This window comes from Camellia sinensis, chromosome 8 (genome assembly GCF_055761805.1).
Source record: "Camellia sinensis isolate YWXY chromosome 8, ASM5576180v1, whole genome shotgun sequence".
NCBI lineage: Eukaryota > Viridiplantae > Streptophyta > Magnoliopsida > Ericales > Theaceae > Camellia > Camellia sinensis.
The window spans coordinates 130130979-130155977 of record NC_138968.1 but is presented as its reverse complement, the minus strand read 5'-3'; the positions used below and the strand labels follow the sequence as shown (position 1 = coordinate 130155977).

General features: G+C 33.7%; 1 protein-coding gene across 1 annotated transcript; it reads left to right on the top strand.

Annotated features, from left to right (window-relative positions):
- The first annotated feature begins 8873 nt into the window (after positions 1 to 8873).
- LOC114261184 (reticulon-like protein B8) lies at positions 8874 to 17314 on the top strand. Its single transcript, XM_082883471.1, has 6 exons — positions 8874 to 9049; positions 9136 to 9316; positions 9428 to 9567; positions 10296 to 10367; positions 10857 to 10929; positions 17050 to 17314. Exons 1-6 carry the CDS (start codon positions 8956 to 8958, stop codon positions 17147 to 17149), a joined length of 660 nt encoding a protein of 219 aa, XP_082739597.1. The 5' UTR covers positions 8874 to 8955; the 3' UTR covers positions 17150 to 17314.
- Positions 17315 to 24999: the final 7685 nt, after the last annotated feature.

The following is a 24999-nucleotide window of genomic DNA, read 5'->3' as shown; positions in this document are numbered from 1 at the left end:
TACATTTAGATTATCAAAACAAAATTTGTAATAAATCCACAGTCTAGACAGCACCCTTCCTTCCAAATTATGGATCATGGGAGAGTCCAATCCTAAAGTTTAACGTGTCCTTAATTATGTGAATAATGTTAGAAATTCTAAAAATTTTATCAAATTTTCTACCAAATGTCTTACATAGGTATGAGACTTACATGAGACTCACATAGTATGAGCCACACCCATATGAAACATTTAGTAAAAAATATAATTTTTCTAATTATGTCTAGGGGTGTGCGCGGTGCGGGTCGGTGCGGTTTGAGAGAAAAATAGAAACCGTATGGCGGGTGGCGGATTGATAAAAGTGTCACTAGAATTTGCCATTTTTCTTATCAAAAATCGGTGGTTCGGTTGGCAAATAATGACGGATTTGCCTTGGCGATTCGGGCGGATTGGCGGTTTATAAAAAATATAATTCAAATTACAAAACTTAAATCAAATAGTAAAAAAAAGACGAGAAATACCGTGATGTTAAGCATCTTGTGAAGTTTTCTTCTGATGCAGCAAATGTAGCAACAACATGATAATATCAACGACTATGCCATCAGTTCATTACAAGCATCTGTGGAAGCTACAATGATCAAATACAATACATAAAATTAATATCATTCAGGGATTACAATATATTGAAAATGTTTACTGTTGAAAAGTATTTAGATTGAAAAGTGAGCTGATGCAAGTTTGCAACATGGCCAGAAAAAAAAAAGATTAAAAAGTGAATTAGAATCCAACTTTATTTTGGATTACTGATATCTTGAATTCCCCTTGAGCAGTAATGTAATACTATATTCTAAGGTATAGAATAACAAGCAAACTTAAGTAAAAAAAAAAAATTTAGAATCTTATAAAACATGGTTTAATAGCGGTGCGAGTCGGTGCGATTTGAAAAAAAAATAGAAATCGATGGATTGATAAAAGTGTTACTAGAATTTGTTATTTTTCTTACCAAAAATCGACAATTTGATTGACAAATAATAACAAATTTATCTTGACAGTACTACTCGGTGTGATTTTGACACTTTTAACAATATTATGCACGCCCTTAATTATGTCAATGAGATGAGACATTCTTCTTGGTCAACTCCTCTTGTTCCGCCACTTTTGTTCCTCTAGAAACTATACATAAGTTTTTGAAAGGCTTGAACCCGTGTTCCAAAAAAAAAAAACAAAACTACACTAAACCCAAAAACAGATTTCCATACATTTCTCTCGAAGCTGTCAATCTCTCCCGAAATCCAATCCTTTTTACCTGTCTAGTTAGTTCTCTCTCTCTCTCTCTCCATTTTAGACAGTGATTTGCATGTATAAATGGGCCGTGCTTCAGACATTCAGTGTGGGTTGACTTCCAGCGACGTGACGTCGCTCCATTTGTTGAAACAAAAAAAAAATAATAATAATTTTTTTTGAGCCAATCACCTTCTTACACACACGACCCCAGTGACCCCCGCTAAGAGTCTTACGTATTTTTCTGTATAAATTTCAGTTTCATCTTTGCATTTTTTATTGTTGGTATTAGTGCTGCAAAAGAGGTGCCATGGTTTGAATTTCTTGTGCTGTCTTTGGGTTTAGTTTTGTTGATATCATCATTTAATTCCTGTAGTTTTGGGCACGGGCGTTAAAATCGAGATGTTACTTAAGATTATTGGCAATCATAAAATTGTAAGATTTTATTTTTACACTGTGTTTGGTTGAAAGATTTGAAAAGAAAAATAAAAAAGAAATATAAATATGAAATGTTAATAAAATATATCTATATTTTATCTAGTTTTATACACATTTTCGTTTTCCTTTTCTAAATATTTTCCTAAATCTTCCAAGCAAACATAACATTAGTATAAAATAAAAGGTAAAATATCGATAATGAAAACATAGGTTAAATTATTTTTAAATCATAAAAAAAATGATAAATTTGATTATGTTGTAGGGTTCACTAATAATATTATAATTGATAAAACAGTCACAAATATTGATTTTAATTCTCCCTCCAAACAATTTTAATCAGATAATAAATTGAATTTACTAATTTTGATTTTAGAGCAAAATAAAATTTTTAAATTTTTCGTGACATATTTGTAATTCAAATTCAATAAATCTTATTCTATAAATACGAATCTTTCACATCGTTTCAAGTTCCAAAAAAAATGAAATTCCATATAATAGAAGATACTTGAATGGTATTTGTATGATATATACAGAAAAATAAATAAATACTAATAAAAAAAGGTTGGTAAATCGTAGTATGATCAAGATTGTATTGTGATTTTACACAATTTTGTGCTTAGGATCTAAGTGATTCTAACATATTACAAAATTTTAAATCTTAGTGTGACCCTAATTGTTCATCCAAATTAAAATTGTATAATCGCGAGATGATACTATCTGGTTTAGGCCTCTGATAATCATGATTGTGGTTACCTATTATCTAGTTTTCCCAAAAAATGTTTGCAGGCTTGCAATTTAGATATATGGTTTAAATTGATTTTGACTAGAGTTTCCATTCTCTATTTCTCCATTTAGTTCATGAGTTGCTTGTGAATTTCAGTGTCATCAGTGCACTAATTTGGTAATGGTGTTGATTTCAGTTCCATTTGTGAAATTATGGTTTCTGTTTTTTAATTTTTATTTTTAAATAATAATTCTTGAAAATTTCTGGCAGACCTGGATTTGAAGTATATGGGTAGATTTAGGCTTAAATTGATTTCACCCAGAGTTTTTCTATTCTCTCACTTTGTCTCCATTTTCATCTTTCTTTGTATGTGAATTTTTAATATAATCTATGCATATAATTGTTATTAGTTCTTCAAAAGTACCAAAGATTAATCATGGTTTGAATTTCATTTGATGTGTTTATAAAAACAAAAATGTATTGGAACTTTAATAAAGGAGCTGTAATAGTTCTAATGGGATGTGAATCTCACTGTGATAGTGATGTTTGTGTCTTGTATATTATTATTATTATTATTATTATTATTATTATTATTATTATTATTATTTTGACTTTTCATGTCATTTGAGCTCATTGATTTAGATGGATGTATCATTATTGTTACAAAAATTTGAATATTCAGGCTCGAATGCTCAACATTTCTAAGTACATGAGATTTAGCATTTTCACTCATGTATTATAAAATTGGTGAATTCACATGATAGCAATTTTTTTTCCCCCCTTTTTTGTGCATGTTAGCTAGTGGGTTAATATACTAAAAAATAGATGTTACAGTAATGTTTGATATACTCTTAAAGGGAATAAGAAAAATGATTGAGCAAGCCATAAAGTAAAGCATTCAAATCAAAGGCTTAATACTAAAAGAAAACTCTCGCATCTTAAGGTGTCATTTGGTAACACTTACGTTTCTAGTTTTCTATTTATATTTATAAAAATTAAAAAAACTCAAATAAAAACTTGTTTGGTAAAACTTTTGATTTATAAATCAGTGGTCTCAGTTTATAAATTTGACCAAAAAATAAAAATACAAAAAATATGTTTCTGTTTTGAGTTTTGAGTTTTTTTTTTTTTTACCACCCAACACTAGCCACCGCCCGCCACCATTTTCCACCACCGTCTTCTGTCACCACCTGCCACCACCACTTACCACCCGCCTGCCACCACCACCCACCACCAGCCACCCCTCGCCACCACCACCACCACCCACCAGTCACCTGCCATCCACCCGCCATCACTCACCACCCGCCACCACTCACCACCCGCCACTACCATCCACCACCCCTCGCCACCACCACCACCACCCACCAGTCACCTGCCATCCACCCGCCATCACTCACCACCCGCCACCACTCACCACCCGCCACTACCATCCACCACCTGCTACCACCACCCACCACCTACTTGCCACCACCACCCACCACCTACTTGCCACCACCACTCACCACCCACCTGCAACCACCATCCACCACCTGCCACTACCAACCACCCATCACCACCAGCCACCTGCCACCCACCCGCCACCCACCACTACCACCACCCACTCGCTACCACCTACCACCCGCCACCGTCACCCACTCACCCACCACCGCCACCACCCACCACCGCCCGTCATCTGCCACCCACCTGCCACCACCACCCGCCACCTGCTACCTGTCACCACCACCATCACCCACTCACTACCACCCACCACCGTCACCCACCTACCCACCATCACCACCCACCACCACCTGCCATCCACCACCCACCTGCCACCACCACCCACCACCCGCCACCGTCACCCATCCACCACCACTACCCACCCGCTACTACCCACCACCACCCGCCATCCGCCACCCACCTACCACCACCACCCACTCGCTACCACCCACCACCCGCCACTGTCACCCACCCACCCACCACCACCACCACCCACCCGCCACCACCCACCACCAGCAGCTACCCACCACCCACCGTCACCACTTTCCACCACCGTCTTCCGCCGCCACTTACCATTTCTCACTCTTTTTTATATATTTAAAATTTTTTAAACATTTTGTCAATTACTAAACGCGTTTGTAGTTTATGTTTTTCTAAAAATAAATAAAAAATAAACAAAAACCAATTTATAAAATTTTTGTAAATATAAACTGAAAACATAAACGTTACCAAACGCACCCTAAATGTTGGGCCAAGCTTAACCTAGTTGGTCAGTGAGTATCTTCTCTACGTTCCTAACTCAAATTCAACTATTGTCGGCCCTTTCTATTTGTTTGGATCATGTGATTAGTAGGTGTCATTTAATCTTTAAATTTAGGTCCAAAAATCCTACCTAGGACACGATTCCTAATTATTAAAAAAAATGCAAAATTAAAAGGCAAGGCCTACTATATTTTTTAGACTTAGAGGTTGTTTGGGATGATCTAAATAAGTGCTCTTTTTGACTTTTTATGAAATATGAGTCGAGTTTGGATTAGGTTTGAAGTGATGTATTAGAGAGATGGTGTGACTTAAATAAGACAATGTGATTTAAATAGGATAGTAACTTTTTTGACTTTTTGACTTTTTTCAAACATGTCAAACCAAGCTTTAATAAAGTAGCTATTCTCTCTATTAAGCTTAAAGATTTACAATACTCGTAAGAAGTTTTTTCTTTGTTCTCATCTCTTGAACAAATGTAACCATCTAAAAGGGTTTGAAGTAGCCCTTTTAGAATGTGAAGATCCTCAAAGAGCTAGCCCATTTAGATTACATATCTCCTTCAATTTCTTTCTCTCTATTTGAAACCCCTTCAAATGAATTACCTCTAACTTCCTTTGTGAGGTTAATCACTTCCAAAGGGGAACAGTTCACACTTGTTTCCCTAGATAGTGAACTTGAGAAAATTTCAGGAAATCCATCACAAATCTCATTTTAATATTTTAAATTGTTCATTTTGTAAAAGGAGTCTAATATATCATTTATAAAAAAAATAAAAATAAATTAAGTTTATTCAATCGTAATAAAATAAAAATATTACGATTATTAAATCGACTTAATTTTTTCATTAATGATATATACTGAAAAGCTTACAAAATAAATGGTTAAAATTTTAAAATGGAACCCATGAGCTGCAGTATAGGCCTCGATTGTTTTGGAACCAATTTAATCAGGGAAATAATTTAATAGTGATGTTAGAAAAAAAATACATAAAAAATAATAAAAATTATAAATATTAATAATTAGGATAAATTACACTGACACCCCTCTAAGATTTTGTGAGAAATTCTATTGTCACACACTTAATTATCTCAATGCACATCTTCTTTCAGTACACATGCTTATTAATTAAGGTTGTGTTTAGTAGCGTTTTATAAATATGATTTGAGAATATGAGTTGTATTTTGAGTTTGTGAGTTTTGGAATTATGATTTGAGTATAGAAAATTTGTTTGGTGAATGAGTTTTGAAAAGAGTTTTTGAATTGAGTGATGTGACATAATTTTTATACAAAAACTTACAACTTATAACCAAATACAACCAAAAATTCTATTCAAAACTCATAAAAAATAAAAAATAAAAATTGAAAATATTTTTTATTTAACATATAAAAATAACAAGTGAAAAAAAAAAAAAATTCAAGAACATTGTTCTGGTCAACCGGCCGGATGTCCTATACGATTTTTCAAACGCGAGTGTGGAAATGTGTTTTGAAAGTCATAAACAAACGCCGCACTCGAACTTGAGCGTAGAATCATTATTGGGAAACATAACCAAACACAGCCTAATTTTCTTAATCCACACACTAAAATTTACAATTATAATTTTCACTTATAATCATTGTACATATATCACTCAACCCTCCTTTCCACACACTTGTTAGGAGACCCTGCTTCTAGATTTGTAGACTCATTGTAGACTCATGTGAAGACCATTCAAGACTACAATGTGAAGTAAAGTGAAGACAGAGTCCTCCATTAAATACCTCCATTGAAGACTCTATTGAACCTCCATTAAAAATCCTTCAAAATATTGTTGAAGATAAGGCATCTTTCCATTTTGTTATTACATTTGCCATTTTGTTGTTGCATTTACCATTTCCAAATCTCTGTGCACTCCATTACCATAAAACCCTCATTTCTTATTATTATTTTTAATTATGTTTTTCGGTTTGGGGATTTTAGCACTGGTTTTTTGAAATTATACATTTAATTCAAAACTTAACTTCTAAATAAAAGTGATTAGTTCGACAAATTTGTTTCGAAAAAAAATAAAAAAATTTTTGATAGTAGATGACCGAATAAAATGAAATAATTCGACAGTTGATGTTCGAATATAATAAAATAATTCGGCATTGATTGTCCGACTAAAAACCGCAGAAGGGAAAAAAAAAAAGAAAAGTTCTACACGAAAAAACTAACATGTTCATCACTAAAAGAGTATAAATCTAGATTAAAGCAATATGAGAGTATTGCTTTATAAGCAATAGAAGAGTATAGAGTGTAGTAAGCAAAAAGTGACAACAATGAAAAAATTAGGGTTTAGTTTTTCTTTTTTTTTATATTTGAAAGGTGTACATTGAGGTCTTTTTATTTTTTGTTTTTAAAAGAGATGTACAGAGAATATTTTCATATAATATTATAGGTGCTAGTGGATGTCAATTATGATCATTTTAATTTAGAGTATAATTGCCATTTAAATAATATTTCATTAAATGTGTATACTGAGGTAATTAGATGTGTGGAAATAGAATTTCCTGATTTCTGTTTAATACAAATCTCCTTCACATTTGAAAAATTACACTTACCCCCTTTCAGATTAAAATGACATATTTGTCCTTTAGTCTTTATACATATAAAATAATATAAATATTTTGTTCATGTCATTTTAAGGAAAATAACAATCATTTTTTTTTTTTTTGGTTTAACTCTCACAAAAAAATGAGTTTTTTTTTTTTAATTTTTATTGAAATTTTTTAATATTTTAGGCAATTTTTTATTTTTTAGATACACCTAATCTAAATATACTTAAAAAGTACACTATTTTGTGATTTTTTTTTTAAATTCACAAAAAAAAAAAAAAAATTCAATACATTATCTTATTTTATTGTATTCAATGATTTTTTTTTTTTAATTTTGTACAAATTTTATACTTTTTAAATATATTTAGATTAAATTGATCTAGTCTAGATATAATAGTAGAAATAAAAATGAAAAATTATATTCATATATAAAAACTTATACAAAAAATATCATAAAAATATTGTGACAATGATATTGTTGTAAATATAAATTATGTTTATGAGTGTTTTGTTTTAAAGTGAAAATGTCATCATTAAATTATATCATTGTGTAAAAAAATTCTATATAAAATTTATGTTTGTCTATCATCACTTAATAATAAAAATATATTTTAGTAAAATTTAATAATAAAAAGTTGTAAAATATAGTCATAATAATAGAAAAAAGAAATAGTAACAAAAAGATAAGATGGTCATTTAAAATTTTTTAAAATATGACATGAACCATTCAAGAAATAATTTATAATAAGATTACAAATTTTAGAAAAAGAAATGTAATTTTTAAATGTGAGGAGTATTAAACATTACCTCCCACATACCCGTGGCCTCGTTTCGCATGCGTGGACGACTTACCTCTCGTCGATGGTGTTAGTGCTAGTAAAATTTTGCTTTGTAATTATCTCTGCAAATAGGTGTCCAACAATGTATATTGATGTTCATGATCAAGTGTCTAAACAGTATTGGGGGTTTGACTCTCAAATTCTTTTAAACATTTGTTCTAACAAAATTCTTGAAATATTTCCTAGTCTTCATCAGATTTTGTTGCCATCATTTATCACAGAGATAGTAAGATCAGCCATGGAAGTTGTTAAGCCTTATTTTTTTTTTAGTTTTATTTTAACTCTTTATGTTTTATTTATGGAAGAGTTCAAATGCAATGGTTTCTACATTTTTTTTTTGGATATGTTGTTTAAAGTTGAACAATTGAATTTCTATCCAATAGTTTGATTGTGAGTGCTATTGGTAAACTTGTGTGTACAGATTAAGGCTTTGTTTTGAGTATGGATTTGAGAAGGGAAAGGGAAAAGATAAGTGAAATGTGTGTACATTTTACCCATCTTTTCTCTTTCCCTTCCCCTTTCCGAATCACTATCCAAATGCTCCAAACACAGAGCATAAGGTGAGTGCCCCTAGTTGGCTTTCTTCTTAGAAAAATTGTTAAAAACCACCTGCTTAGCTATTTTGCTTTTACTATCTAAAAGGAGGGGGGGGGGGGGGGGGGGGGGGGGGGGGGAGGAAAGTTATTTTGCTTTTGTAACAACATTTCTGGTGTTGTACACTGTTGTTATTGTCTTGAACTAAAACCCTTAAATTTAGTTAACGGGCATTGTCTATTTTCAAGAATTAAATGTTTTTTTTTTTTTTTTTTGTTTTTTCTGGGAGCTTTAAAGTTGATTCTATAGTGATAGTTTCACTCTCCTTTTTTAAGATTACGAAAAATGTCAGAGGAAATAACGGCTGATAGTGTTTCAAAGCAGCAGCCAGTCGACAATAGCCAGAAGCTAATCCTCAATCTTTTGGGGAGTGGAAAATCTAGGATATTTATGCCTTATGTTTCCTTTCCTTTTCTGTTCACCATCATGTGTTCGCTCTTATTAAGTGTTGGTTTCAATCTGTAGCTGCTGATGTGCTGTTATGGAGCAACAAAACGATTTCTACAGATGTTTTAGCTGCTATTACAGTTATCTGGGTGGTCTTCAGATTGCTTTATGGCTGTTTTTTCTCTCTCCTATGCTATGCTTTGATGCTTGGCATGCTAGCTCAGTATCTTTGGTCAAACGCTCCAAGTTTACTAAACAGGTGATTCAGCTATATGAAAGTATTTTGTGCTCCCAATTTCTCAATCATTCAAATGCTGTATGCAGTTGTGCTTAAACACCAAATTTATAGTAATGTTTCTATTGGTAACAGGTCTCCATCTGAACCCCCTCATCTTGTTCTACCTGACGAATTATTTGTCAACATTGCCAAGTCAGTTGGTGTTGTGATCAACCTAGCTTTCGGGTCTTTTCAAGATGTGGCATGTAGAGGAAATATTAAGCAGTTCCTAGGGGTATGTTTGAATACATCCATATGCTTGCAAACCCATATGACTCGCCCTCTAAACCTATTTGGATATTGTTGAAAGTTGCCACTCCAAATTCTGGAACACTACACATGAGGAGGATGCTTGGTTAAAGCATAGAATTATTTACCATCTCTTTTTCCCGTTACCATCATAGTTTATTGTTCGAGTGTGGTCTCTTCTCAACATCTTACAACTGCATTGCCATTGAATTATTTATTTTTTTTGCTTTTCTTTTTGTTGAAAACCTTGTAACTGTCAATACCTTCACAATTAGTGTTGTGTCAGATTCCATCAACAATTCATGGAAGGACTGGAATTACGATGACTGATTATTGTATCTTCTTTCTTCCAATTTGTCTGTCCTCATCACAATCCTTCATCATTTTCCTCCATCATAGTTGGTCTTCCAATATATATATATATATATTTTTTTGAATTTCTGAATCCCGTTTCTCCCATATTCATATGCATGTGGAAAGCCCTGTATATGTAGTGTGGTAGATTTTTCTTTTCTTTCATTTTCAAAATGTAATACTAATTCTTCAAATTTACTCGTTTTGAAATATTTTTCTCAGCTTGAAGTTGCTTTACCAAACATGCAGTGTTTTCATGATGTTAAGATATCAATGTTGAAAATATACTATTACAAGAGTGTCATCTTTGCCTGTAACTTCATGGAGGTAACTGAATTGACCCTTGGGAAATCCCTCCTGGTTGTAGCAAGCCTGTGGGCTGCTGCTGTGATTGCAAGATGGTGCAACTTTTTGACTGTCCTGTATATTGGTGAGACATCATACTATTTCTAGTGAAATTATTTTGTTATGATATAAGCTCTAGACTGGTTACTGGATGTGCACTCGATAGTATGTTTAAGCATTTGTAATCAGTTGGTGAAACTCTTAGAATAATGTTTTGTATATGTTATGGGGGATGGCATCAAATTGGGGAAATTTTTGGTTTAAATAATTGAGCAAGCTTCATCAATACCAAGGTTTTAAAAACAGTCTCCTAATATTTTTTGCAACAAATTTTTTACTTTTTGGATTGGAAAAATTGTGATCACTGATACCCTTATATGTTGTAGTGATCGTTGCTCAAACGTGTAATGAAGCTTAGTGGAAGCTTCAAGTGCATGCATGATTGTTCAAAGTAGATCTAGTATCATGTTTGGGATATGCTATTGAGCTATTCTGTAGTAGTATATACCAAACATAGCCTTAACTATTATTATGATATTTTATTTATTTATTTGGTTTTTTTTTTGGGTTGCAGGTTTTGTTGCTTCACACACACTGCCAGTTCTGTACGAGAGGAATAAAGACCAGGTCGACAGCTTTGTATACAATGTCCTCAGCAAAATTTCCAAAGGAAACAAGCATACATAGATATAGAAATAAAATCAGAAAGTCATCCACAATTTATAATTTACAGCCAAGATCATTCATGGTTGACTCCAAAACAACAAAATCAAATCTTCACTGTACATTTGAATTTCTAAGTAAATTTCAGAGAATTTTTTTTTTTTTGGTGGTTCGTAGGCTTTTTGATATTTTATACATGTAAGTACATAAACTTGTTGCTGTGTAATTGGAATAATATTTCAACAGAGCCTCTGCTGAAGAGTTAGTATATATTGAAAAGCTGCATTTATCAGCAAGGACATTTTTAAATTGAATTTATTTTTAATTTTTAACCTATCCACCCTTTTAGACACGATTTTCTCCAAACTTCAATATTTCAATTTTTTAATTAGGTGAGGCCTTTGTTAGCGGATCTTTGCGCCAAAATGGGTCAAAACAGTGGCGGAATCAGGAATTTAATATAGGGGGCACATTTTAATTATAATTTCAAAATTTTTCTTCCCCAACCAATAACAATAACATAATAATAATTTTTCAAGCTAATATTAAACATTAAAAATTAATATTCATTACAAAAAGTTTTTAATTTTAAACTTTTACAATTTACCCCAACGAGTTTTTATCTTTTGAAATCTTTCCATATCATTGTCAATGCCATAAAAAATATCTCTCTCAATGTAGACAACCAAGCTATCATTCATCCATTCATCACCTATTCGGTTCCGCAACCAATTCTTCACAATATTTATAGCTGAAAATACCCTCTCAACAGTAGCAGTTGCAACAGGTAAGATTAATGCTAAAGTCAAGTGCAAATACACCAATGGATATATTTTGTCTCTTTCAGTCTCCACCATTTTCTTAGAAAGATCGGCAATTCTATTCAATCTTGAGAACTCACTACTGGATAGTGAGAGGGTAAAATGTGTAAATTTGGGCCGAGCTAGGTATGGGAAGAAGTGAGCCGAGCTATGGGCGGAGTAGATTGGACTTCCCAATTGGGCCTAGTTAGCTCGGTCTGATTGATTGAGATAGCTCGGTTTGAGTATGCTAAAACCGAGGTACAAGGAGTTTTATTAGAAGGATACGGTGGAAACCGAGCTATGTAAAGCTCAGTTAAGTCTGGTACTTCAGCAAAGCAGTGTTAGCTCGGTCATTTTGACATACAACCGAGGTAAAACTATTCCACTTGGTTAAAGCAATGAGAAGGGTGTTAAGGGATAAGCATTATCTCTTAGAGAGGTGATTCCTAGGAGGACTCTACATTGAGGAGTAAGAGTCCTACTAGGATTGCGCCACACGGAATCTATAAAAGCTCATAACAGGACCTATGTACAGGTATCACAACTTTGATTCTCGAATACACAGAGCTTTTGTCTATTTGTCTATTTTGCTGACTTAGGTATCGGAAAGGTATCCGGCACACACCCGCCGACTAGCTCACATTTGTGTTTTCAGGGAGTAAAGCGACGATGTTTGAAGGAGCGCAAACTTGATCAACAGGATTATACGAGAAGATTATTTCGTGCTCGTACAGATAGTATATCGATAATATATGTATGAAGTTGATCATTAAGTACCATGAGCTCCATTGAAGAAAATTCTTTGGGATAAAATTCGGCAAGATGAATTAACTTTTTCTTGTCAAAACTAGAGAAAGAGTTAGATGGATTCAAACATGCCACACAAAGTAACAACTTAGTGTTCGACTCAATGAAACTAGGAACGGCAATTTAAAACCGACCTGGCGGGGATCCCTGACCCCGATCCCGATTTACGCGGTTTTTTCCCGAAAAATATCCCCGACGGGGAGAAGACGGTATTTGAAAATCAATCCCCGATCTGTTTCGGGCCGGGGACAATGATCAGTGTTCAAGCCCCGGCCCGGCCCTGGCCCCATCCCCGAGTATCCCCGAAATAAAATTACATTTATACCCTTTATATGTATATATATAATAAACCCCTTATATTATATGTATATATATATATATATATAATATCTATGTTAGTGTTGTTTTAGATCTCACTCTCTAATCCCTTTCTGACTCTACTCTCTCTCTTAACTCTCTCGTTCTCTCTAGCCCCGACCCCCTCTCTCTCTCCATTTCGTCTCTCTATATTCTATCTTCCCTCTCTCTCCTTCAGTAGATCGAAGGGACAGTCGGCGTCGGAGGCAGTCGACGTTGGAGGGGAGTAGTCCAATCGTGGATCGGGGACGGGGAGGGTGATCCCCGGCCCCGCCCCGCCCCGCCCCGTTCCCATTCCTAAGTGAAACGAGTATTTAGTTCTTGAATTTGCATATCCAAAACAATGTAGAATAACTCAGCGCGATAGTGATGTAAGTTTGTAATTTCTTGAGCATTGCTCATTTTTCTCCCTCAAGCTACAAATATATCATCCATTCAATTTCATGCTTTTCACAAAAAGACAAAGTATCATCAAGTAAAGATGTCTACCTAGTCTCCCTCATCTTTTGGAGCTGTACTTTAGAAATTTGAACTATATTCATGGCATTAACAATATCTTGATCTTTCGTTTGTAGTTATTGCGATAACTCACTTTTAATAGCCAATATCGTTTTTATCAAATGAAGGTTGAATACAAACTCAAATAATTGAATTGAGTCTAACAATACATTTGATTCTGCTCGTTGTTCTAAATCTGAACTATCCTCCGAAATCATTTCAAGCACATCAATCACTGTTGAAACATATCAGCCAAGCTGACTAAAGTACCATAGTGTGAACCTCAATGTGTATCACCGGCGCATTTAAGATTAGTTTTTTGATTTAAGCCTTGCCCACCAGATAGCTCTCCAGTATTAAGTGCCTCAATAACTTTTGCAGTTTGCTTCTCTTTAACAATATATCATTTACATGATGCTCCAACAACATTTACCACATTAGAAACCAAAGTGAAAAGTAAAGCAATTTGATTATGATTTTTTGCCACGGCTACAAGTGCCAATTGCAATTGATGAGCAAAACAATGAACAAAATATGTACAAGAATTCTCTTTCAGTATAAGTGTTTTAAGACCATTGAACTTACCTTGCATATTACTAGCCCCATCATATCCTTGACCCTGCAATATGGAAATACTCAATCCAAGTTTGGAGAATAAATTTTCCACAGCTTGTTTGAGTGAGAAAGCATTCGTATTAGCAACATGCTCAATACCCAAAAAAACGCTCAATCACTTGGCCTTTTTTGTCAACATATCGTATTACAACTGCCATCTGCTCATTGATTGATATGTCACGGGCTTCATCAATCAAAATAGAAAAAAGTGCATCACCAAGATCTCTAATAATCACATTGATAGCTTCAAATGCGGCCACATTTATAATGTTTTTTGGAATATCAGGAAATGTTAACTTGAGATTTTGTGGAGTATTGCTCAATGCAACCACTTTGACATTTTCATTACGATTAGCAAGAAAATTGAGAAGTTCAAGAAAATTTCCTTTGTAACGCCCCAACCTTTCACATGTCGTCGATATTGTCTACTTTGAGCCATGCTCGCACATATTTATTCTTCCCAGCGGGTCATCCATCCTAGAACTACTCCAGCTTAAGCACACTTAATGAGGAAGTTCTACTAGGGATTTCATTACCCGAGAAAAGGCCTCGATGCTATATAAGGGTCCAAGTTTTTACTTTTATAGCCCAAGAACTCCCCCTCCATTTCGGATGTGGGACTCCGGGACCTTACAATCCACTCTCCTTTGGGTTGTACGTCCCCGTGCACAGGACCGGCCCTGGCCTAAGGCCAGTAAGGCCTGTGCCTTAAGCCCCACAATTTTGGCCCAAAAATAGGGCTCCCAAATTTAAAAAAATGTTATAGGCCTAAAATTTTTTTGTTTGTTTTAGGATTAATTTAAAAGGCCCAAAATATTTTATTGGGCCCATGTATGTTTAGCCCATATTTATTTATATGTGTTGATCCATATTTATAAAAATGAAGGGGCATTCTATTTGAACCCAAAAATATCTTAGTACGCCCAATTTAAATTTATAAATTTTAATTCTTATTATATTTTAATGTGAATTTACTAATAAGGACAATCTATATTAAATCCTAATATATATATATATATATATATTTTTTTTTTCATGGTACACTCCAATCCATTATTCCTATTCAAATTTCTACATCTTCTTCCCTAAGATATCACAGTTAGTTTGTCTTCTTCTTCTTCTTTCTCACTCTAAAACTCTAATTCACTTTACCAAAACTCACCATTATCATTAATATCATTGTTTTTTTATTATTTTGAAACCCTAAACTCTAGAAAAAAGTTTGAACAATCAAACAATAGAAGAAAGTGATAATCAAGATATTTTTAACCTTAACCTTAACCATTGACATCTAAAAGGTTGGCAGCATATAGAAAGGTGTCACAGCGTATAGGTCTTAGAAAAAAAAGAGTAATAAGACCAAAAAATAAAATAAATTAAAATAAAAAATTATTGAAAGGTGCCACAGCAAATAGAATCTCCTATTACATATTTGACATAAATAGCAACCTAGGTCTTTATCAGTTTTAATTGAATAATTTTTTCCTAATTTTGTTTCATTAAATTGTTTTTTTATAATTTTTTTGCTATATGAGATAATTCGTGGATTGAAGTGTTTGATAAACTATAAAGCAACAAAACCAGTTTTTTATGTTTTTGAGTCATGGTACCAATTTCTTCCTATCTTAATATATGAAAATAAATTTTAATTTATAATTTTAATGATTATATGTGCAAGTAAACTTAAATAAAAAGTTTATCGACACTTATTATTTTATGCATAAATTTTTTATTTAAAAAAAATATATATTAGAGGGGCCCCATTTTCATAATTCGTCTGAGGCCTCACAAATCTCAGGGCCGGCCCTGCCCGTGCAGTAACTTGCCAGCTCATAAGCCCACCCACATGCACCGAGAGACGCTAGGGGCCCACACTCGGTACTTCGAAGAGTAGGCTTTGATACCATTTGTAATGCCCCAACCTTTCACATGTTATTGTTATTGATATTGTTTACTTTGAGCCATGTCCGAATGGATTTGTTATTTCCAGTGGATCACCCATCCCAGAGCTACTCCAGCCTAAGCACGCTTAGCTGGGGAGTTCTGCTAGGGATTTCACTACCTGGGAAAATGCCTTGATGCTATATAAGGGTCCAGATTTTTACTTTTATAGCCCAAGAACTCCTCCTTCATTCCCGATGTGGGACATTGGGACCTTATAAATGGTATTAGAGTCGACTCATGCACATAACCATGTGGGCCACTTATTCTGGGCTGGCCATGAGCTTGTTGTGGTATTCTGATTGATTTTAAACTCTCTCGAGGACGTGGGGATTTATAAGTGGGGGAATTTGTAACACCTTGTCCCACATCGGAAGTTTGCATAGGTGATCTTGGGCATATAAAGCACCACTACCTTGCTACTAAGTAACTTGGACTTAAACTTTTGGGTATTGTTGGTTGACCCACATGTTACTTCGGCCAGCAAGTAGTGGGGCATTACATCCTTGGTTACTTGAATTTTCAGATTCATCATGCCCACGAAATGCAAGTCCTTGTCTTAGAAGAAATTTGACACAATCAACCGATGCATTCAAACGGGTTCAATACTCAATTCGAGCTTGGCCAGATTGTTTGAAAAAAATCGTTTGAATATGTTGCTTTTGGTTTAAGAAGTCTTGACATTACTTGAAGCTTGATTATGAGCACTATTAGGACCTCCAACATGAGTATGAATTTTTTCTTTTTTCTTTCAGTTTGAGAAACCCTTACCAACAAAAGAATCACCACTAGTTTGATCTCCAATACTGGATTTGAAAAGATAACAATATAAATAAAATGTTGCATCTTTTGTTACGCTATACTCCAACCAATTAGGAAATTCATTAAACCAAGCCTGATTAAATGGCCAAAATGTTTGTCCAAATGATTTTTGTGAAAAATTATGATCACGAGGTTGACAAGGACCTTTTTGTAGCTATGCCCTATGAATTTGGTCTCGATCATTAGCATTATAGTCCATAATCCGAGGCTGTAGTCTTGGATCTGCAGGAAGGTCTGCTAAGTAAACGGCTTTGTATACATTGTGCTCGACCAGCTTTATCACCAATATCGAAAGTTGGATACCGGTGTCCTTGGCAAAATTCCCAAAAGAAAGCTTGATAAAGGAAAGAAGCATGAGTAGATAATTGTTATTTTTTATGTAGATATATACCCTATACAGCCTGGATAGATCTCCAACAAATTCAGTTTGTGGGTTTGAGCTACAAATAGTTATTTTTCTATGTTACGTGCAAAAATATTAAAGACTATGATTTCTTCTGCTAAAAGCAGCATGTTGTCCCTATTATTCCTAATAATTTCTCAAATGCAGTATTCTGGTATCTTATTTTTCGAGTAGGCTTGAATTTGGTTATTCAATCCCAAATGCATCTCATGTCTTAGTTGATGTTTTTGTTGGTACACTAGTTAGTGTTTGTAGCAACTTGATATGGGATCCACTTAACACCGTGTCTAGTTTGGTTGGTATACTAATTAGTGTTTCTAATATTATTGTAAAACAGTAGGAGCGGATTGACCAGCCTGTAGTGATCTGGTGTGATTATAGAAAACCCTATTCCTACTTGTTGGGGAGTCAGACATGAGCGGCCTCGATGGCCCTGCGAACCAGCCGCCTAGATGGCCCCCATAAATGTGAGGAGTTTGCAGGCACTCTCACAAGACGGGTTAAGTCATAACCTATTTTGGGTTCATTGACGGCTTAATGGCAATGAGTTACTATTTCATACTTAATGGACATGAGTCTCGTGTCCAATGATCGTCAGTTAGACTTGAACTGTAGAATTTGAATTTGAAGGTTAGTTGAGCTCTATTGGAGACACAAGAAATAAGTTATTTATTGGTTTATTTGAGTCATATCACTTTTCTATTTTTTTGTATGTCTTTTTGTAATAAATAAAAAAGGCAGCTTATAAGCTATACTCAAAACAAAACATATTTGTTGGTTCTCTCTATCTATTGCAATTTAACTATTGGATGCTTTGAATCACAATTCACTGTTCTGTCTGTTTGTGTGGTAAGTCTGGACATGTATAATTCAATGGTGGGGGCTGCAATGGGTAGTACCAGGGTCAATTGAGGGTTTGCTACAATGGTAGCTGAGTAGGAAGTTCAAAAAGAAGGAAGGACAAATATGGAGAGCCATTCCTTTAGCTGTGATATGGTCAATTTGGAGATATAGGAATGATTGCATTTTTTCTGGTTTGCAACCATGTTTGGGGGAATTATGTGATCTAATTAAAATAAGGTTAGCTCTTTGGTTGAAGTCATATGATTCTGGATGCCTCTACTCTATTAATGATATTGTCTCCAACATTCAACAAGTGAGAAGATGCCTTCAGAAGTCTGGTGGACTGCAAAGCGGATATGCTGAACTGATATGTTGTTTCAAGAAGGAAGAATTGATTTGTTTTGTCTCAAGGGGATTTTGGTTGCTTCATCAGAAGGGTTTCTTGCTGAATTGTCTTTAAGGGGAGTGCTATGTTAATGTTCATATACTCATCTGATATGTTGGGCAGATGTATGTTTCTTGTTTGTGTTTTGTTGTGTTGTTTTGGTTGGTTGCTCACCAACTTGGGGTACTAGCAAATGATATGATGGGATTTTTGGTGTCAATATAGTTGGGATAATTTTACTCATCGTGATGCTTTTGCACTCTCTTTTCTTTATTGATGTAAATTGTTCTGTACCTTGTACTTTGCTTTTTCATCAATAAAGTTTCTTTTTTGCCAATAAAAAAAAAAAGAAAAGAATGGCAAATCCTTCTCTCCTACTCTACTCCTCACTTGCAAAATCATAAAGTGTACAGCTTTTAGAGGAGGATTTGCTAATTCTTATTCTAATTCTAAGTCAAATCGAACAGTTTTTGTTTTTTTTTTTTTGAGGTGAAGAAACAGGTTTTGGAACCGATGTTTTTTTTTTTTCTTTTTTCAATCTGAATAATGGAAATAATAGTCAAATTTTACGATATTCGTGAGTGAATGTTCTATTTGGTTCACTCAAATGAGGTGGAATAGAATGATCATTTCTTATGTTTTCCAAAGAACTGATCATTCTTATACGATGGTGAATGATAATTTTATTTGAAATATGATTTTTATTATTTGTTTAATTAACTAAACATGAGAATGGATATTTTGATGAAATTTTATTGTACTCTATTTTAGTGAACTGAATACTACTTTTAGCAGTGCAAATGATAGACAGAGTGCTAAGGTGCTATTAGGTCAATCTAACTAATTAAGTAGTGTTTGTTTGGGCGCGAAGACAATTGGGGTATGGATTAATAATTTAGACATAGAATTTGTATGCCACATAGAATCTAGCTCATTATTTACAGTCGGTTTGGTATAACATGTGAGAAAATAAAACAAAAAATAAAAATAAAAAAATAATTATTGTTTCTCACTTATAAAAAATAAAAGATAATTATGATTTTTCACTTAAGTGAGGAAAGAAAATAAATAATTTTATTTTTTATTACCATGTTTGGATGGAAAAGAAAGCAAAGATCGGAAGAAAGGGATATTTTAAGATTTTTTTTTCTTTTGTATTTTAAAGACAATTTCAGTATTATAATTCTTTTTATTCAATTAACTTGTTTCTCAAAAATTTTCAGTGTTAGGGAGGTTATATAAAGTTATTCAGTCGTTTTTAATTGTTCAATTTAAAATTTGATATAATATTTTTTTATTTGTAATTAATCTGATATTGATTGACAAAAATTATATCATCACTTTTAGTGAAAATTAAAATAAACAAATATGAGCGTTTTTTATTTTATTTTTATTATTTATAACAATTTCACATTATTTTACATCAATTCTTTCCTGATTGCTAAACCAAAGTATACTCTTCACTTTTTGTCATTTTTTTTTTATCAAATCATCTCATTCAAATCAATAGACTCTTTTCATAACTTTTGATTTGTTTTGTACAGTAGATTATTTAAGTAATGTTTAGTCAACTGGAATGAAAGGGAATAGAATGACCATTCTATCAAAATATTTATTCTTATATTTGGTTGACTAAAACAATAATTAACAAAATCATTACAAATAAAATTATCATTTATCATTTCAAAGGAATGGTCATTCCATATGAGAACCAAAGGCTTCGTTTGGCAAAAAAAATTGAACTAAAATAGTTACTAAGACAAAATAAACAAAAAAATTAATAAAACAAGGAAAAAGCGTGGTAGCTCAAACTGGAGGGGACTCGAATGGCCCGAATGAGTGTTGGCCGGTTGTTCGCCCGGATGATTGGCCGAATGTCCGCATGGAAGACCGGGTGAAAGATTGTCTACCGTGGTTGTCACCTTTGTCGACCACGGCTGTCAGCGTCCGACCGGAGACGTCCACCTGGACGACCGGTAAGGTGAATTTTGAGCCATTCGAGCCAACCTCATATTCGGGCTAACAAGCATTGCTCATAAAACAAAAGGTCACATCCCAATCATAATTATTTTATATTTTCTTTTACAAAAGTCAAAAAAAATCAACCCAAATGAATTTTTTAATCCTAAGTTAAAATAGTCAAAAAAATAAAAAAAAATCAACTAAAAAAATCAATTGCAAAATAACGACTAAAAAATAATCACTTAATTTCATTCCAACTTATTTTAGCAAACCAAATAGAACATAAGGTATTAAGATCTTCACTTTCATCTCGTGCCAGAGTTTTTTCATAAGTTTCCACGTAGGAGTCTAAAAATGGCCCGTGGCCTAAAATCTGCCCGTTGCCCGATTAGGCTCGGGACCAAGCCCAATCTGGGACTCTAGGCCTGAGCCATCATTTTTGAAGCCTGGCCAGGTCCATCGGCTCGCTCATAGCCCATTCAAAGCCCGACCCACTCGAGGCATAGTGTCATTTTTAGTGGAAAAAAATAAAATTTTGGTGAAAAAAGTATAAAAAAATGTTCAAGCCTTGCCCAAGCTTAGCCCTAGGCCCATCGGCCCGAATACCCTTGGGCCTAGGTCTAGACCTAATTTTTTGGCTCGTGGGCCGTCCTGTCTGACTCAAATTTTGGTGGAAGCGAGCGAGGCCCGACATGGGCCCGGTCGGGGCCCAGGTGGGCCGGCCTAAGTCGGGCTAGGCCAAATTTACACCCCTATTTCCACGTTCATTACTTTATTTAATTATGTGATTTGTCTTGTCACCATTGATTTAAAATGGGACAATTACAATACAGTGTGGTGTCAGTGCAAATTAATTATAAATTAAAAAAAAATTATAATTTTAATTATTAACATTTTTTATTTTTTAATAATTATTTTTTTCTAACTTGTTATTTTCTCATTTAAAATTGATTTTGTTAAATTGATTTTTAGTTTTTGATAAATCCACCCCTTTTAGGAAGAATTGTTTTGTGTTTCAAGAATTTTAATTAAGTTGTGTGTTTACAAGATATTATGGGCTTTATGTAATACACGAGAGAAAAAATAGAAAATAGTGAATATATAATCAATAGAATTGTAAAAACATACCACGTAAAATATGAAATGAACCCATATAATAATTTTTCCCTTTTTAAGCACATGTTTACCACTTCCAATATTTCAATTTTAATTAGGTAAGGCCTTTTCTTGTGAATCTTTGCACCAAAAATTAGGCTTGTTTAATTTTTTATTTTTTATAATTCTTCAAGGGCAAAACCTCACTATTCAAATGGGTCTAGCAAAATGATGGATGCAAACAAAGTCACAAGTTGTCATGAATTGTCTTGTTTAACACTGAACTAATGCTAAAATCTTAAGATCAGGACCCTCTGTAATATTTCTTTTTTGCAATAATTCTTGCAATGATAATTTAAGGAGTATTTAGGGATGGTTTAAAAATAATTTATAATTAGTTAAATAATCAAACCATTGTAAGTGAATCTTACAATTATATATTGCAAGAATTATTCCATAAAATCCCATTTAGACATGCCAAGGTAGGATTTGGGGTCCCTAGCTGTGCACCCACGCATAGCAGGCACTGCTGTGAACTAAAACGGCAACGTATGCTCTTCTTTAGGAACATGAAGCTGTTTTTTTTGGGTGGGTAGAACATGAAGCTGTTACTTGCATCAAAACAGCTGCGTTTCTAAACAATATGTTTGCCAAAAACTATAAAGTTTTAAGTGATGTTATATAGTTATTTTTCTTACAACTAAATATTAAGAAATTTTGTAACCATGATAATAAATATAACCAAGAATAATTATTTTGTGTCTAGCGATTAAAAAATATAATAACAAAATTATTTATAAATAATATTTTCTTTAAAAATATTATAATATTTTTCTTATGTCTACTGTCTAATTCTCTATTAAAAAAAACAAAAAAATAGAGAAAAGAGTAGGACTTGAATTTAAGACATAAATTTTTTAAGGTTTTTTATTTTTATTTTTTATTTTAGGGTCCCTGGTATTAAGATTTTATAGCATAAATGACATCTAATATTTTCATAATGTCTAAGGTCTCTCAATTTGATCCAGAGAAATTTCATCCATAGAATTTCTCTGGACAATCCAGAGAAATTTTATCCAGAGAAATTCTGGACCAGAGAAATTCTCTCAAACCTAGAGAAATTCTCTATTTCTCTCTAGAGATATTTTTATTTTGTGAAAAAATCGCTAAACCAGAGAAAATTTCAATCTTGAAAAAATTGAACATTCAAATCCAGAGATCCAATACCTATTAATTCAATCTACACTCTGTAATTCATGGACCAAAATATGGACTAAAATATGGATTTCAAATTTCAATTTAGAGAAAATTGAACACCTAGAGAAAATTTCAATCCAGAGAAAATTGAACAACCAGAGAAAATTTCAATCTAGAGAAAATTGAACATTTCAATCAAGAGATCCAGTACCCATTAATTCAATCTACACTCTGTAATTCATGGACTAAAACATGGATTCCAAATTTCAATCCAGAAAAAATTAAAGAACCAGAGAAAATTTCAATCCAGAGAAAATTGAACACCTAGAGAAAATTTCAATTTAGAGAAAATTGAACATTTCAATCCAGAGATCAGTACCTATTAATTTCAATCTACACTTTGTAATTCATGGACTAAAATATGGATACTATCGACACAACCTTGAGATCCCCAGCTTGATGACTGCCCAGGTTGCAATTTCTCATAAATCACAAAGAAAGATTCTATGTATGGCAAGATGTTCTGAGTACCAGCAGGAAGTGGAGGCATTACCAGATGGTTTATAAGGTGAAATCACGGATTTGTTTGACAAATCGGGTAGCAAATCTGAATAGCTTTCTACTTTGCTTGTACAAGCACTTAACTCCAACCACAAAGGCTCCAAAGCTGCACTGATATCATATACCAAAGAAATAGTAGCAGTGTATTCCTTTTTAGATAGAATTTGATGATCCTTCTCTTTCTTAGAAATTGAGGCAACGAGCGAGCTTAATGCCTAGATGATTTGGCGATTATCGAAGGAGAAACCGACAAAGAGGATGTCTTTGGAGTGGCTGATGAAGCAGCTAGCAGTGATGCCGATGGAGAGGTCCTAGAGGCGGAGCTTAGAGTCCTAGCTGCCGGAGAGAGCGAACTAGCCGTCGGAAGAGTGAACGACATCTTCGACAAAGTGAGAGTGGCCGGTGAGGCGGCGGCGAGGGAGGCTGTAGACTCTATCTTTCGAGTTGTCGATTGGGGTTGCGATTGTTGTCACACAGTCTCACGGCGGTGGAGGCGGAAGCGGCGACCATTGAAGGGAGTGATCTGTGTGTGTGTATGTGTGTGTGTGTGTGTGTGTGTGTGTGTGTGAGGCAGAGTGAGTGCAGAGATTTGGAGAAGGAAGGAAGAGTTGGTAGACACTTTTCTTCTCTGGACTTCATAAAGAAGAGAGAATAAGAGGAGAGAGATAGATCTAAGGAAGGAGAGAGAGAAAAATCTAGGGATTTGAACTGGTAGTTGAGATCGACGAGAGAGAGAAGAGCAGTGGGAGAAAAAGATAAAGAGAGCGTGAGATATATCAAATTTCTCTATGAGGGACCTTAAACATTAAATAATAATATTGTGGATCTCTTTCATTATCAAAAATAGGAGAGGGACCTTAGACTAATTTTTTCTAAATTTAATAAAGAAACTCATAATACTTGAGCGTCACACAATAATATATATTTATATTTTATTTTATTTTTACTTATTTAAATTACACATACATCACGTGTGATAACTGCCAGTATTTATTAATATGGTCAATATATAGTAAATATTTTATTTTATTTTATTTTACTTATTTGAATTATACATTACGTGTATCAACCAACTCACATTTGAGGACCTTCAAATACACCAACAGTGATGTGGCAAGTAAGTAGAGTCCCACATAAATGAGTATTGATAAATCAAAAGTTGACGCCTATCCTTCCACATCATTGATGAAATTGTGGGAATTTTATTAGGGATCTCAAATATTTTCCTTTATTAATATGGTCCCAAAATTCCTTGGGCTCCGTTTGATTAAAAGGAGATAAATAATGAAAACTGAAAATAGTAAATAGTGAAGTGAAAGAAGAGAAAAGGAAAAGAAAATATATTTTTTTGTATGAATTTGATTAGTGCGTGCTGGGTGCATAGAAGGCACCCCAAATCCGCCAAGGTATAGCTTGTTGTTAAAACTTATGAATTCAAAGTCACCTGTTTGGTAAAAGGTGAGAAATATAAGAAAAATAAAATAAGGAAAATTTTCAAAAGTCGCATGGGAAAGGAAACAGCTCAGCTCTCTTGGTTTGGTGTCAACATTTACTTGTTCAAAGGGTGTTTGTTTTGGTAGTTGAGGACCACAGTGTGAATTTGTGATAAAAATTATTAATATTTTACCGTGTGTGATATGCTATTTTGTAATAAAAAATATTTATTTATTTTTGTTTACTTACTTATTTATTTATATTTGGTATTGGCAGGTCAAAAACAGAACAAAGAGAAAGATCCAAAACAAAAAACATGTATAATATCTAT